The 14,643-nt window shown below is 47.2% G+C and overlaps 1 protein-coding gene across 1 annotated transcript in view; it reads left to right on the top strand.

Moving 5' to 3' along the window:
* Nucleotides 1–14,643, top strand: part of LOC115559107 (serine/threonine-protein kinase BRSK2-like) — an 80,625-nt gene that overhangs the window by 40,874 nt on the left and 25,108 nt on the right. Inside the window, 3 exon segments of the mRNA XM_030377782.1 lie at nucleotides 7,647–7,732; nucleotides 9,627–9,767; nucleotides 11,705–11,821. Of these exon segments, the coding sequence (XP_030233642.1) occupies nucleotides 7,647–7,732; nucleotides 9,627–9,767; nucleotides 11,705–11,821 (344 nt within the window).

The following is a 14,643-nucleotide window of genomic DNA, read 5'->3' as shown; positions in this document are numbered from 1 at the left end:
GTCCAGCTTTGTTTAAGGTAGCCTTTCCACCCCTTTCATGGTGGCATTCCGGGCCTATGTTTACAAGATTTGCATGCAAATAATCTCCTTCCAGGGCGTTCTTCACACACACACACGGACACACACTTCACACCTGCCCCAGGAACATCTAGAGGTGGATGTGGGTCAGCCCCCAAAAGGAATACAGCCACTCGGATATTGCTTCTACTGTACACATGATTATACAGATGGAGCCACGTGGCTGTGTGTGTGTGTGTGGGTGTGTGTGTGTGTGTGTGTGTGTGTGTGTGTGTGTGGGTGTGGGTGGGTGGGTGTTGTGGTAGAAAAAGTGAGACAGTTTCCAGCGAGTGTGTGTGTGTTGTGGTAGAGTGAGACAGTTTCCAGCGAGTGTGTGTGTGTTGTGGTAGAGTGAGACAGTTTCCAGTTAGGGTATTTCTGTCTGTCTGTCTGTCTGTCTGTCTGTCTGTCTGTCTGTCTGTCTGTCTGTCTGTCTGTCTGTCTGAGTGCGTGAGTGCGTGCGCATGTGTGGTGCCTTGCCTCGCCTTGCCTTGCCTTGCCTTGCCTTGTGACACGCTGTGAAGCGGGCGCATGGCACCCGTTTCACAGCGTGTCACCCCGTGGTCGCACATCTGTCCGGTGACATTTCCCCGGCGACAGCGGGGATCAGCACCTTATATGGGCACGCCCTCCTGCCCCCCCCCCCCATCAGGTGCGGGCGCCTGGGCTGACATTTGCCGCCCGCCAGACAGTACCCGCCCGGGCTAATGGGAACGCTCGTTAGAGAGGAACGCCGGGAGGAGCGGTCAGACAGGAGCCGCCACCGCGCTGACATGGCTAGCTGGATGCTAGCTAGCGAGCGTAGCAGACCCCCATTAGGATGCGTATTTACGAATCCTACTATGGCCACGCCAAGACCCGCCCTACTCTGTCTGTGATTGGCCGGGTTGCATGCAACACAACTAGACGCTTAACTAGAACTCTGCGGTACCCTCGCTGTGAGCATTCGAGAGCGTCACAAAATAACCCGAACCCCTAACCCTAACCCTAACCCTAACCCTAGCAGCTAATATCAAGCCAGTAAAAGCGCGTTAGTCGGCTGGTAGGATGGGTTTCTTAAGGGTTCCTGGGTGTAGTGGTTTATAAAGGAAACCTGAAATAATGGGAGTAGTACACGGTAATGGTGTGTGTGTGTCTGTGTCTGTATCATTCGATTTTTTGTGTGCGCTTGTTGTGATTTTGTGTGTGTGTGTGTCATGTGATTTTGTGTGTGGTTGTCATGTGAATTTATGTGTGCGCGTGTGAGGTGATTTTGTGTGTGCGCGTGTCATGTACATTTTGTGTGTGATTGTGCCATGTGATTTTGTGTGTACGTTCTGTTTGCACCATATTGAATCTCCTTGTTTCCAGCTGAAGTGCGTTAGCTTGGTGAGGGCCGCTCCGCAGAGCTTCTTGCCGGTTGCCCTCTCAGGCCTGAGCAGTCACTTCATCTGCCTGACGACCGGCTGCCTCAGTTAATGGTGTCAACACACACTTAATTCCGCCGACTCTGTGGAGCGACTCCGTGTCTCTGATCTGCCTGTGTGTGTGTGTGTGTGTGTGTGTGTGTGTGTGTGTGTGTGTGTGTGTGTGTGTGTTTGTGGGTGTCGGGTTGTTGCCTTGTATCACCAGCGTGTGTATACATGTAAATCCATGGGGTATGGGGTGTCTGCAGCGTGTCTGATTGCTGTCGGTGTCTCTCGTGGTCGATGGCCTAAGAGCCGCTGAGAGAGAGGCGGAGGAGTGGAGGGTAGAGAGGACGGGATGGGGGCGCACATGAAGGAATCGATTGGCGTCCACCACAGAGGAAGAGAGCATTTGATTGTTCTGAGGCTTCATGACCTTAATCTGCTTCTTCTGACATAGTCTCGCTCTCTCTCTTGCTCGCTTCTCTCTTTCTTTCTCTCTCTTTCTCTTTATCTCTCACTCTCTCTCCCTCTCCCTTTTGCATTCTCTCTCTCATTCTTGTATTCTCTCTAGCTCTCACTCTTTCTCTTTTTCTCTCTCTAGCTCGCTACCTCTTTCTCTTTTTCTCTCTCTAGCTCGCTACCTCTTTCTTTATTTACCTCTATCTCTCTCCCACCAAGATGGTTGAGAACACAAGCCCCTGAGATCCTCTCTCTCTCTCTCTCTCTCTCTCTCTCTCTCTCTCTCTCTCTCTCTCTCTCTCTCATATTCTGGTAGCTGTTTCTGACTCACCTTCTCTGTCTTGCTAGAAGAACACACAAGCTAACGTGCAGCTGACCTCCTGTCAGCCCACCACATTCCCACTCCCAGGTTCACCGTTCACTCCGTTCCTCTCCTCTCCTCTCCTTGTATTATCATTATTCCTATTCCCTCCCCTATGGTGCCTGTACAGTGGACAACCCATCTTTTTGCCGTTATTAGAAACACTCCGGTGTTCGGCTCTATAAATAAATGCAGGGTTCTTCAGTGAACCCGAGGCAGGCAGCCACCGGCCGCCCCTGATTGCAGCTCTGTGCGCCCCGTGATTGGATTCCCCCGACGGGAGCCTCCTCCTCGCTCTCCAGCCTCTCTCCGGTCGCGGGGCTCGCCCGGCTGTCCTAGCCACAGATGGGGGTTTGATTACTGGGCGGATGTTCCAATTTCCCGCCCTTCGTGCCCCACAGCGCCGTATCGTGTTTCAATTAAATGGGGATTTGGAGAGCCACTCACCGCACCCTCGTGGATCCTCATAATTCATTAAGAGCGGCGATCGCGAACGGAACTGTTAACTCATTCGTGGAGGCAGAGGAAGAGGAAGGGTTGATGAAGCCACAGGAAACCAATATCGGCCATTTTGGATAAAATCTGCTGTGTGTGTGTGCGTGTGTGCGCATGTGTAATCGAATGTACATGCAGCGTGTGCGTTGACGGGGAGCGGGGGGTTTAATAGAGTGGAGCGCTCTGCCCTGGATCGATACGAGGGGTGAATCAAATCCGTCGATACCTGAGTCAGTTATTCAACACACATACTTCGGACGCAGCACTCTGTGTGATGTAACCGTGACGACCCCTCGTGACACACACACACACCCCTCCTCCAGTCATCGCCGCCCATCTGCCCGACTGCTGTTACGCACACACACACTTTAAATAGAAGGACGGGGAAGGGATGGTGAAAAAAAAAAGAAAAGCCCAACACTGCTTGCATTGCTCAGAGGACAACGTAGGCGGAACTAAAAACAGCAAGCAGAAAAATCCCTGCAGCCATTTTTCTCTTCTGTTCATGTAGTCAACTATGTGCAGGGACTTACCCGCCATGGCAGATCCCTCGTCATCATCATCATCCTCTCTCGCTCCTCTCACTCTCTAGCTCTCCTTGGCACACTCACTCTGTCTCACTCTTGCTCTTTCTTTCTTTCTCTCTTTTTCTTTCTTTCTCTCTTTATTTTTCTCTCTTTTTTTTCTCTCTCTCTCTCGCTCTCTCTCTCTCTCTCTCTCTCTCTCTCTCTCTCTCTCGATGGATGGATGGATGGATGGATGGATGGATGGATGGATGGATGGATGGATGGATGGATGGATGGATGTAGGGGAGAGGGAGGGAGGGTGTAGGGGAGAGGGAGGGAGGCTGGAGTTAACTCCGCCAGACTTGTAGCGAGGGGAGGGGATCACAGGGAGACCTCAGCCTTCCTGGGACAAAGGACAGGTGGAGGGTCCTTGTACTGAGCTGTGACGCTAGTGTAGACGATGAAGTGACAAGCGTCTTGTTGGTTGAGTGATGTTATCGAGGTCCCCCCCACCGCCCCCTCATGCTGAGAGTGCTCATGTCCCCCCCCCCCCCCCCCCCCACCCCAAGTACTTTATTACTTCCCATTAACGCTCCATATGGGTCATAATCGCACATAATAAATGCCGTTGTTGCGTCTGACGGAGAAGGTTGGAGGTGCAGGGGGTAGTTAATGGCTGTTTATCTTGTACTCGTCTTAATTACCTGTGTGTGTGTGTGCGTGTGCGTGTGCGTGTGCGAATAGAATTACACCTAGCCGAGGGTTAGGCTAGTGTGTTTCATAGGGTAGAGCGAAAGATTGGTGAACATGAGGTCATGTCTCTCATGCTCAGTTCTAATGACGTGTGAGATGGATAGCTAGGGGTGGCAGGCTTCAAGACACGTTGTGGACGTTCCCTGAGACATGCAAACAGTATTCCACTGAAGCTTAGCCTGAATCAGACCAGGTACAAGAGGACGTGATGCCTGATATACAGGGGGAAAAACAGTCATATTCATACTGTAAACTGCACAAGATTCAAATCCAGTTTTGATTATTTTTACTCCTCATCAAATTAATGCATTGATGAAGGTAATTACACATTACAACACATCTCTCGTCACTTATCGCGGGCTGACTCTGCAGCTCCATCGTCTGAAGGACAATGCAGGAAACGCCTCCGGATGTTGCCTTCCTGCGGAAATAACTTTTATTTCCGTGTCATTCTGAAGCCCACGAGGCGCTCGCTGTAACACTACCCGGCAAACATCTGAGGTAGAGCCAACCGGAGGACCTGAGAGAGATCCCGCAGCCAGCCAGGAGAGGAAGGGCATCAAGATGAAAGTCTTGAGAACAAAGTTTATTTTTGTAATTCATTTTAACTCCTACCGGAGCCCACTTTCTGTGCTCCCAGTCTGCCTCTGCACCACCCCCTCCACCCCCTCCACTCATCCCCACCACCTTGCTCTGGGAGGGGGGCTGTCAGAGCAGAGAGATGGGGGGAAAAGTAAGTGTGACAGAGGCTGGTTTTGGTGAAACTGCCAGGCCAAAGATTAAAGTGTGTGGGAGAAGAGTGGGGGCATTTTATTATTTATTTCCTGCCAGCTTCTGGCTCGCCGTGACAGACCTTTTGAAGACCAGTGGCTTTGTTGGGAATCCATTTCTATTATTTATTTTTATTACGGTTTCTTCCATTCCGAGTCTGGCTCCTGAGACATGTCGTTGTGCACCTGCTCGTGGCCGCGTCAGCGTGACCCCGACGTGGGCACGGCACTTAGCAAAGTAGGGAGACGATGTCCTGGGGGAACAATCAACTGTCCCTCCCAGAGGAGGCCTAGGCGGCCCGCAGCCGCACGCGTGTGTGCATGTGTGTGTGCGCTTTCCATCCCGAACCGGCGCTTGTCATTGGAACCACACACGCACACGCACACGCGTGCGTGCGTGCGTGCGTGTGTTTTCCATCCCGAACCGGCGCTTGTCATTGGAGCCTTCATCGTTTATTTTTTACATTGTTTTGCTCTAAAATCGTTTAGCATATGATGTAACGTTAACTCTATATCTATACAATAAAAAAAAAAGCGGAATTACATTTTATGGAACGATGAATGTGCCAACGATGAATTCATGTGCGGGCTTTAAAATATAATGTCCTGAAATGTGTTGATGGTGCTGATACTGTGCACAGCTGTACCACGTTGCAACAGTATAAAACAGTATTATTTGAAATAGTCCAAGTTTTCCCTATCTCCTTCCACCATCACTTCGGAAGGTTATTTGGCGTCTGTTAAAACTCCACGCATTAAAGTTTTCCGCAGAGTCACACAGGGACAGGATTAGGCTCGCCGTTTATCAGCGACAGGACGTTGCGGCGTCCCACCGGCCCGTTATCGGCCGATCAGGAATGGGAAATTCCCAATGATAAGCACTTCCTTCGGGACGTGTTTGAACGCGGAGAACAAGGTCGCTGCGTGGTCTCTGATTGACAATCTGATCTGTTGTTTAACGGCGCCGATGTCTCCTGAGTCAACAGCCCAATCCAAGTCATTATAGATCGGCTATCTTAAGTCCAAGGTGTTCAAATATGTTAGCGCACCCCGTGATTACGCACACACGCGCGCTCAGACTCGCACACACAGACATGAATAAACACAAAAGCACATGCACACGAACACACACAGGCACAAACACGAATGTGCACACACACACACACACACACACACACACACACACACACACACACACACACACACACACACACACACACACACACACACACACACACACACACATACACACACAGTTGAAAAACGCAGAGAGATAGCCATCATGTCGTTAAAGAGCTGGACGTTTTGATAGTTGGTTTCTGTAGCTGAAAGTATGCAGGAGCAGTTAACTGCACAAAAAACAGAACAGGCAAACAGAATAAAGAAGACTTAAGAAGAATAGTAGGTGCAGAGTTTCCCCCAGAAAATGTCTTAGTCAAGGTGGTCAAGGAAGGACCATTGTTGTGATCGGTATTACTGATGCATTATTTAACTTTATTTTTTATACCTGATGGAAGTATGTTTTCTTTCCCTATGAGACCTTTATACTTATTTCTTGCATAATTATTAAAAAATATTTAGATAAAATATATATTTTTTCTAACATATATATATATTTTATGCATTTATAGTCAAGGCGGGGCCCTGTTGTTGTTAAGGCGGCTGCCTTAACCATACAGTGCTGGGGGAAGCACTGAGATGTGCTTGCAGTAGCAACCACACTAATAACACTGAAAGCCAAGCAGAAATACATTTCATCTCCAGACTGCTGTCAGTAGTCCGGACAGTGACTCATTGCTGCAACCCATTGACCAATCAGAGTGCACCCTCTCAGAATGACTCATTGAGAAATCCTTGGACAAAATAAGGATGGACTGAGTGTAGTTGTATCAGAGGGCTCAGGCCTTTAGTCAAATTAATGAGAAGTAGGACGTAGGAAACATAGATGCAGCAGCATTGACAGGTCACTTGGCAACCATCAACCCTATAGAAATCCGATATAACAACTCAAAGAACTGTCATTGCCGAGAGTCACACATAGATTCACAAAACAGGTGGCAGTAGCTACTGCTTCTTTCCAGCAGTGCAGAGATTGCTATGACTGCAGGATATTATTGGCAGGTGATCAGATGGGCACTCTAATTATAACTCTTAACGTTAATGGACCTCACTGCCAAAGTAAGATAATGTATGCGCATAATTGGATGCATGTTTTGTAATGAGTATTTCTAGAACATACAGTATGTGGCTGATATGAATTGTTGAGTTGAGGCTGAATGTCAGCTTGGTCTTTTAGTCTGGAAATGCTGTGATTGTTACACAATCTGCTTACTTGTTTTATTAATTTGAGTACAATTTATTATGGACTACAGATTTACAAAAACTTAATTATAATAAATAAATAGAAAACCCAAATGGAAATTAAGTCAATTGATGTCAAAACACTGTAATACAATTAAATTGAGGGAAAATGTTGAGAAATGGCTTGGATTCACACAAACAAGAAAATATAAATTGTGTGTGTGAGCGTTCGCATTAGCATACCCATACAAGATATTGATTCTGTAGTTTTCAGATCATGTTTCTTAATTATATTTCCCCTCTGCCTGCGGTTGTTTGTCACTCTCTATCACTCTCTGTAACTTGATCAGTTTGAGTGGTTTGTGTTTATCGGTTAATACATTGACATTGACTTATTAATCATGTATTCTGAAATGTCATGCTTGCTTAATTGTTGTATTCTCTCTCCCTCTCCCTCTCCCTCTCCCTCTCCCTCTCCCTCTGTCCCTGTCTCTCTCTCTCTCTCTCTCTCTCTCTCTCTCTCTCTCTCTCTCTCTCTCTCTCTCTCTCTCCCTAGGTGGAGCGGGAGATAGCCATTCTAAAACTGATAGAGCATCCCCACGTTTTAAAACTCCATGACGTGTATGAAAATAAAAAATATCTGTAAGTACAAATCCTTATGTTTACACTCAACAGTCGTTTTCCCATTACACTGATTTAATTTGAGCTAGCTGATTGCTAGCCATTATGCTAATAGCTTTTCAGCAATGGGTAAGGCCCAAGACGCGCAACCAGGCGGAAAGCATAACATGCTCACCAAGTTAACTGTGGTAGAAAATAAATGAGCTCCCAGCAAACTAATTTTAGGAAATGCCTGGGGTGTGAACACAACTTTGCCAGTGTGTGATAAAGACTATCTAAAAATAGCTCTTGTTATAGCTGCTCGTAACACAATTATAATTACTTTGCGGTCTTTAACAAGAATTGCATTATAAAAAATACTGACCATTAAAGCCACTATTAAACTGGCGAAACACAAACAACCTTTCATTCCTAATCATTTCATCCATTTCATAATAACCAAAGCTATTGATGGAAAAAAGCCAAACAATTATATAACTAATTATGCAAACTGTGCCGCGTATTTTGTTAACAAATAAATACCTTAAATAAAATGATTTCCTCCTGGGATTAATCAAGAGTTTATTGCATTTCATCTATTAAACACAAGTTAAAATGGACTCTGAGAGGCCTCCACCAGCATGGCGTCTCAACGTCGTGCGTCCTTCCTCCGTACCCCTCGTACACCTCTATCCGCGCCGCGACCGCGCGCTCCACCACCACCGCTAAACGCACTGTTCAATATTTGATAAAGGCACGCGCCGCGCAGCGCAGCACAGCGTGGGATTTGTTTTCCCAGCGATCTCGCCGCGTCAGGGCCCGATGGTCACTTAGGGTTGCGGATGAGGATTTTTTTGCAAACGCTCACAAATCATGTATGTTTCTCATTAGAACGGGAGAAAAAGCCCTTTGACAGGCCAACGCTTGAGCAGAGCTCCTAATCTGCTAATACATCTCAGAGGGGCGCGGAGGAGTGAGTTGGGTTGGAGGAGGGGGGGGGAACACTGAGCTCCCCGCTCAGACGTGGGATCAGCCTCGGTCTCCTCCTCGGGGAGAAACAGCGGAGAGAAGACGGATTGATTCCCAGCGCCCGCTGTTTAGCCGAGCCAGCGTGACGTCTGGGGGATCTGTCCCTGATTTACACCGTGCTCCCACGCGCTGCCGTGCTAATATAGCCGCTCTGAGTCCAAAATCCCCTGTTATGGATGACGCCGTTAATGTATTACACAGGAGGGATGCTAACGCAGCTCATTCACCCCTGCCCCCCACACAGGTGCTGGTACAGCCCTAACAGTGGTAACCTTAACGATACGGCCCTCACAGTCGTACCTTAACGAACAGCCTTTACACTTGTACCTTAAAGATCTCCTATTATTCTACTTTTCTGGTCTTCATTTCTTATTATTGACTCCTATAGAGCAACCTGACACGAATCACAGCACAAAAAACGATGTTGATTTTCGGGAAACTCTTCCTCTCATCTGGGCGCTTTCAGCATTCTCTGTCAACACTCGGCTTCGTCCTTCTCCGTCCCCTCGCCCCCCCTCCTGCCAACCCCACTCCGTTGTGATTGGTTACCTTCCGGAAGAGCATGTCGCAGCATTACCATATATGGGAAAATCCGGATTGTTCTACGTAGATAAATCCTGGAAATTTGAACAAGTGAATCGCGTCCGGCGTCCATAGTGTTTAGCGTTCTGTAACAGCCATCCCAGACGGGCAGCAGGGAATACGTCTAAATGCATGTACGTCTTTATTTGACATTTTAGTATTGTTAAACATATAAATCATAATAACTATAATTAATCATAATTATAGGTCATAAAAGTCGAAAAAGCATAATAGGTGCTCTTTAACTTTCCATTACGCAATTAATACATTACACAGGACCAACCTAACGCAGTCTATTTACATTTCCCCCCCGTTCTCCCCACAGGTACCTGGTGCTGGAGCACGTGTCCGGGGGAGAGCTGTTCGACTACCTGGTGAAGAAGGGCCGACTAACGCCCAAGGAGGCCCGCAAGTTCTTCAGACAGATCATCTCTGCCCTCGACTTCTGTCACAGCCATTCCATATGGTGCGTGGTACACCTTTAGTACATTTGTCCGAAGAAAGAGAAACAACAATAGCTCGCTGTCGGAACAGTAAGGATGTTCATAGAACCAAGTGCCAAGCACTACCAATCACTAGGTAAACCCATTCCCCGTATACAACAAATACAGCTAGGATAAGATGCTACAACATACTGAGTACTATTCTTAAGTGCTGGGACATACAACATACAATAATTGCGTACATGAAGTGCCAGGACGTACAATATACAATAAGTGTGTAAGAGGGTTGTTTCTGTTCGTAAAATGGGCGGTGGGAGTTACCTTGGTCAGCAGCTTCTGGGTCAGCCATCCGACCAGAGATGTTACACATGTCTCCCATAAAACATCCAGGCCTTCCGCTGATGTTGCACCTAGCAGTGCGTTCACAGACGTTTTTATTTTCTTTCGTTAGGCCAGTAGTGCTGAATCGTCAAGGTCTGTCTATGTCCATTCATGGTACAATTTCGATGTGAGGTCCCGTAATGAGATAACATGTTTGCTCGCAGATGTCCTCTATCTCTTATCATTCCGAGGGTTTAAAGAAGAAAGATCTCTTAAGAAACACTACTCTTTGCTACAGAGGGGTGAACAGGATACTTTCTGCAGCCAGGGTATTTCTTCATCACTTGGTTCTTCTTCTGAGAACCTCTTAAAGGTTGTATCAGTGATGTTAGGCCGAAACATAAATGATCAAATTCAACTGATCTTCCTCACGATCCGCGAGTTGCCCGCCCCATAAGCAGGCCATCAAAAAACCTTGTCTCTGTAAGTAGCCTATGCTCCGAGATCGAACACAAAAAGAAATGGTACTACCAACCACTCAAAACCAAAATAAATAGTATTCCAACCAATCACCGACAAGGGGTGGGTGTTGTGGGGATTTGCACTGCGTTCGTGATAGTTTTGACTGGATGCACGAAACACGGAAGGGAGGGGCGAGCTGGCTCTGTTTGTCTGGGATCTCGCTTCAAATACAAATGGAAGTGACGTTGGCCAACATCGCTGATACAACCTTTAAGAGGCACCCTCCAGACGTCCCTCCATCTCAGAGACACCTCAGCACCTCAGTGACCCAGCCGTACGCGCCTGGTCAAAGAGCATTCACGCATCAGCAAAAGATGCCCAAGTCAGGCTCCGCCTTGAAGATTAGGTGTTTGCCCTTGAGAATGGGCCCTGGTGTCTTGTTCATTCAGAGTGAACAAAGGAAAGATTGTACGACTGGATTCTGCTCTTTATCATCTAATTGGCTTAGCTCCGCGCTATACGCTATCATACGCAGGCGAGTTTGTCTGATGCTGCGAAAATGGCACCATTCCCAGGCGTACATCATAATATTTTAAAGTGCCAGTGAACCCAAAATTGCGTTTAATTGTCTTAATTGCATGTCTTTGTATGTCTTCTATAATCTTGGAAATAGTGTTCTATTCCATTGTGTCACTGTTTCTAAAATAATACAGAATTCAATTATAATTTTTGCCAGTCTCCCCTAATGATTATGTGACTGTTCCAATAAGCCCAGAATCCGAGTCCCATACTTTCTCGACACAAGTCCATTCTCACTTTGAAGCCGCGACGAAGGGACGCAGACGACTCACCGCAACCCTCACACCACGATGTGTGTGGATGTGGGGAGCTCCGTCATCCACCCCAGTGATTCATATGACGGCTGCATCAGAGACAGGGTTAAGCTTCTCGGACACGTCTAGTCTCACAACATGGCATACACAACGCTGCTCATTATAACGCTCATACTCAACTCAACGACGTGTAGTAGCGGAAAAACAAAGGATCACAAAGTTGGGGCCTAACCATGGGGAACACGCCTCCCCTGCCCTTACTCTCATTGCATACTGTATAAGAATCTGGGACACAGGTATGACCCTCACTTTAACATCTGCCCCTCTCCCTTCTTTACCTTCAGCCACAGAGATCTGAAACCAGAGAACCTGTTGCTGGACGAGAAGAACAACATCAGGATAGCAGACTTCGGCATGGCTTCTCTGCAGGTCGGGGACAGCCTACTGGAGACCAGCTGTGGGTGAGTTCCTCAGAGGTTCCTTCGGAGCAGAGACTTATTTTGAATCGGTCGCGTGTGTGGTTAAAAAAAACCAACTAGTTATGAGGCATGTGCTTTGAATGCAGTGATGAAAATATTGCTTCATTTATGTTTGAAAATGTCTTTGAGCTAGTTTACTAGCCCCCTTTCTGAGAAATAAATTGGTTTGAATTGTAGAAAAGGCGTGGTAGCGACTTAATGACGAAGGTAAATTGTGGGTCCCAAGCCCAGAACAGTTTGGAACCACTGTAAGGAGCCACACTCTCCATCTGTCAGAGGACCCGAAGCTCTTAATACGGAACAACCAATGAATCGCAAAGGAAAATGTCACAGGGTCGCGGTGCAGCCTTGATGCAGTCGTTCTTAGAGAGGAAAGGCTTGTAGAATCTTGTAGGTTCACTGTGCCCTCCCCCAGGTACATGTCTCTTGCTTTATCTGACCTGATCCCTCTTTATTACAGGAACCAGCTGAGGCTGACCTACTATATGTGTAGGGCTAAGTCGATTTTTACCCTATTGAGGGATCTTAAACAAATTGGCTAAGCCGGCCCTTTTTACCTTTTTACTTGAACAGACGTTTTAGTTCTCTTGGTTCTGTTCTATTCAAAAGGTTATTTGACGATAGCAGGTACCTCCTTCTCCAGAGAATCCCTTTCCCTTCAGCATGCCAATGATGGCGACGATCAATCACACTCACTCTGGAGGATTGAATGCATTGCATTATTCAAACACACTCGATGTGAGCACACTGATTGGAGCAGGCTCGACGAGGCTGAAACATACGCCTCTGTTCTTTGTAGGGCAGTAGTCAACCACAGAAAATCTCCGTCCACTGAAATTCGACCAACTCCACGACCGATTGATAACAAATCTGCACGTTATCTCTAGAATCAGAATCAGAAGTCTAGAGTCAAGATTATCTTAACCGGCCACAGAGTACTATACTCTGCCTGGTAGCTTAAATATTAGGTAGGGGATGGTTGGAGGAAGTGGGTTTCAGATCCACTCATAGTCTGAGTCCCACTTGGTTACGGCAGGTCTCCATTGTATAGCGTGTCACACCAGACGAGACGCAGAGTCGCTCCAGCCCCAGCCGCCTCCTCGTTTATTGCGCTCATTAGCCTTGTGCCACTAAAATCATCCAGGGGTCAGCCAGGGGTCAGCCAGGGGCCAGCCAGGAGCCTGGGGGGGTCGCCCATCCGCCAGAACGATGCCTCACGAAGGACACAGTGACGTCCGGGGATCTCTATAATGAAGAAGAAGACAATGATGTGGTGTCAAGATGATGTGTTTTATACATATTGCCATATTTGCGAAACCCTCCTCAGCAAGTCAGTTTTAAATTGGCTCCATGTTGTGTTTATTGTCAAAAGGGCGTCCACATAGCAAACAAAGCGGCCGAGACAAAACAGGTCAACAACACTCCTTCGTGGCCCAAGCGTGGTAACATTCTAAAAGAAGTGTGTGTGTGTGTGTGTGTGTGTGTGTGTGTGTGTGTGTGTGTGTGTGTGTGTGTGTGTGTGTGTGTGTGTGTGTGTGTGTGTGTGTTTGGTAGCACGTTGGTTGCATGGAGACCACCCCTAGGGGTACACATACCCCTAGGGGTACTTTGGAGTACTGCAGGGGGTATAAAAAAAATGAAATAAAATAAAAGATGCCGCAGGCCCATATTTCACACTTTACTGTGAGTATTTGCACCCTTTTAATGTTCATGTTTACACTACAAAATAGAACGCACATGCATTATTTATGTTCATATATTTCTTTGCTACCAAAAAGATGAAGGGGGTACTCAGCTGAAAAAATATCTTAGAGGGGGTGCACTAGCAGAAAATATTTGAGAACGACTGCGCTATGGGAATGCAGCTCACTGCTCTCCCTTTGAGTGAGAACGCTGAATGGGGCTCGTTGACCACATGACCCTCTGTCGATGACGTCGCTGCACTGCCCTCGCCCGTTCCTGTAACAGACACCGGGGGACAGAGGGAGGGGCCGGTGTATCTTTCCGTAGATAACCACATCAGACGGAGTGCTTTTCAATAACCTCCACGGGCAGCCCCCTCCGTTTAGACTTGACGCTAATGGAATTTATTAAATGTCGCGCTACAGAAAACTGCCGATCCCTTTGCCCCCCGAGCCAAATGTGATGAAATCTGCGGCCGGCCATAATTAGTTTGTGGTTAGCGTGTTTTGACAAAACAGTTTTGGAACAGTGTGAAGTGACCGGTTCTGCATACATTAGCATAACGACGGATGACATTGACAGTGATGAAGTGCGTGTTTGCACCGAGAGTTGTGTTTACGTGGTGAGTGCGTCTGATAAAACGCTCTGACACCCTGACAGAGCACACACCCATGCTCTCTGACGCATTTTCTATGAATAATGCGCACGTACACACGTATGCACGCACGCACAAACACAGAATAGACTGGGAATCAGGGTTTGAATGTATTATTTTTAAAGATGACGATGTCCTGAGATCATTACAGATTTGGATCTTCCAAACTTATCTTTTGAAGGCTTTACCACCAGATCTCAAAGCAAAATCTTTCTTTGCAATTTGCGTGTCCATATGTTTCCGTCATTGTATCTGACGGACACATGTGTATGCAGATACACATTAAAGGCGCTGTAGGTAAGATCTAAAAGTTTTTATTACATTTTAATTTGTTAGAAATGGCATAGCCATCGGTCAGCTATTAGCGAGTGAAACGTTCTGTGAAGTCACCTGCTTCGAGTCGACTGCGAGCCAGTTCAGATTATAGCCCGCCCCCGGTTCATTACTGACCAATAAGGGGCCTTAT

Source organism: Gadus morhua, chromosome 14 (genome assembly GCF_902167405.1).
Source record: "Gadus morhua chromosome 14, gadMor3.0, whole genome shotgun sequence".
In the NCBI taxonomy this organism is placed as follows: Eukaryota; Metazoa; Chordata; class Actinopteri; order Gadiformes; family Gadidae; genus Gadus; species Gadus morhua.
This window is presented reverse-complemented; position numbering and strand designations above follow the sequence as displayed.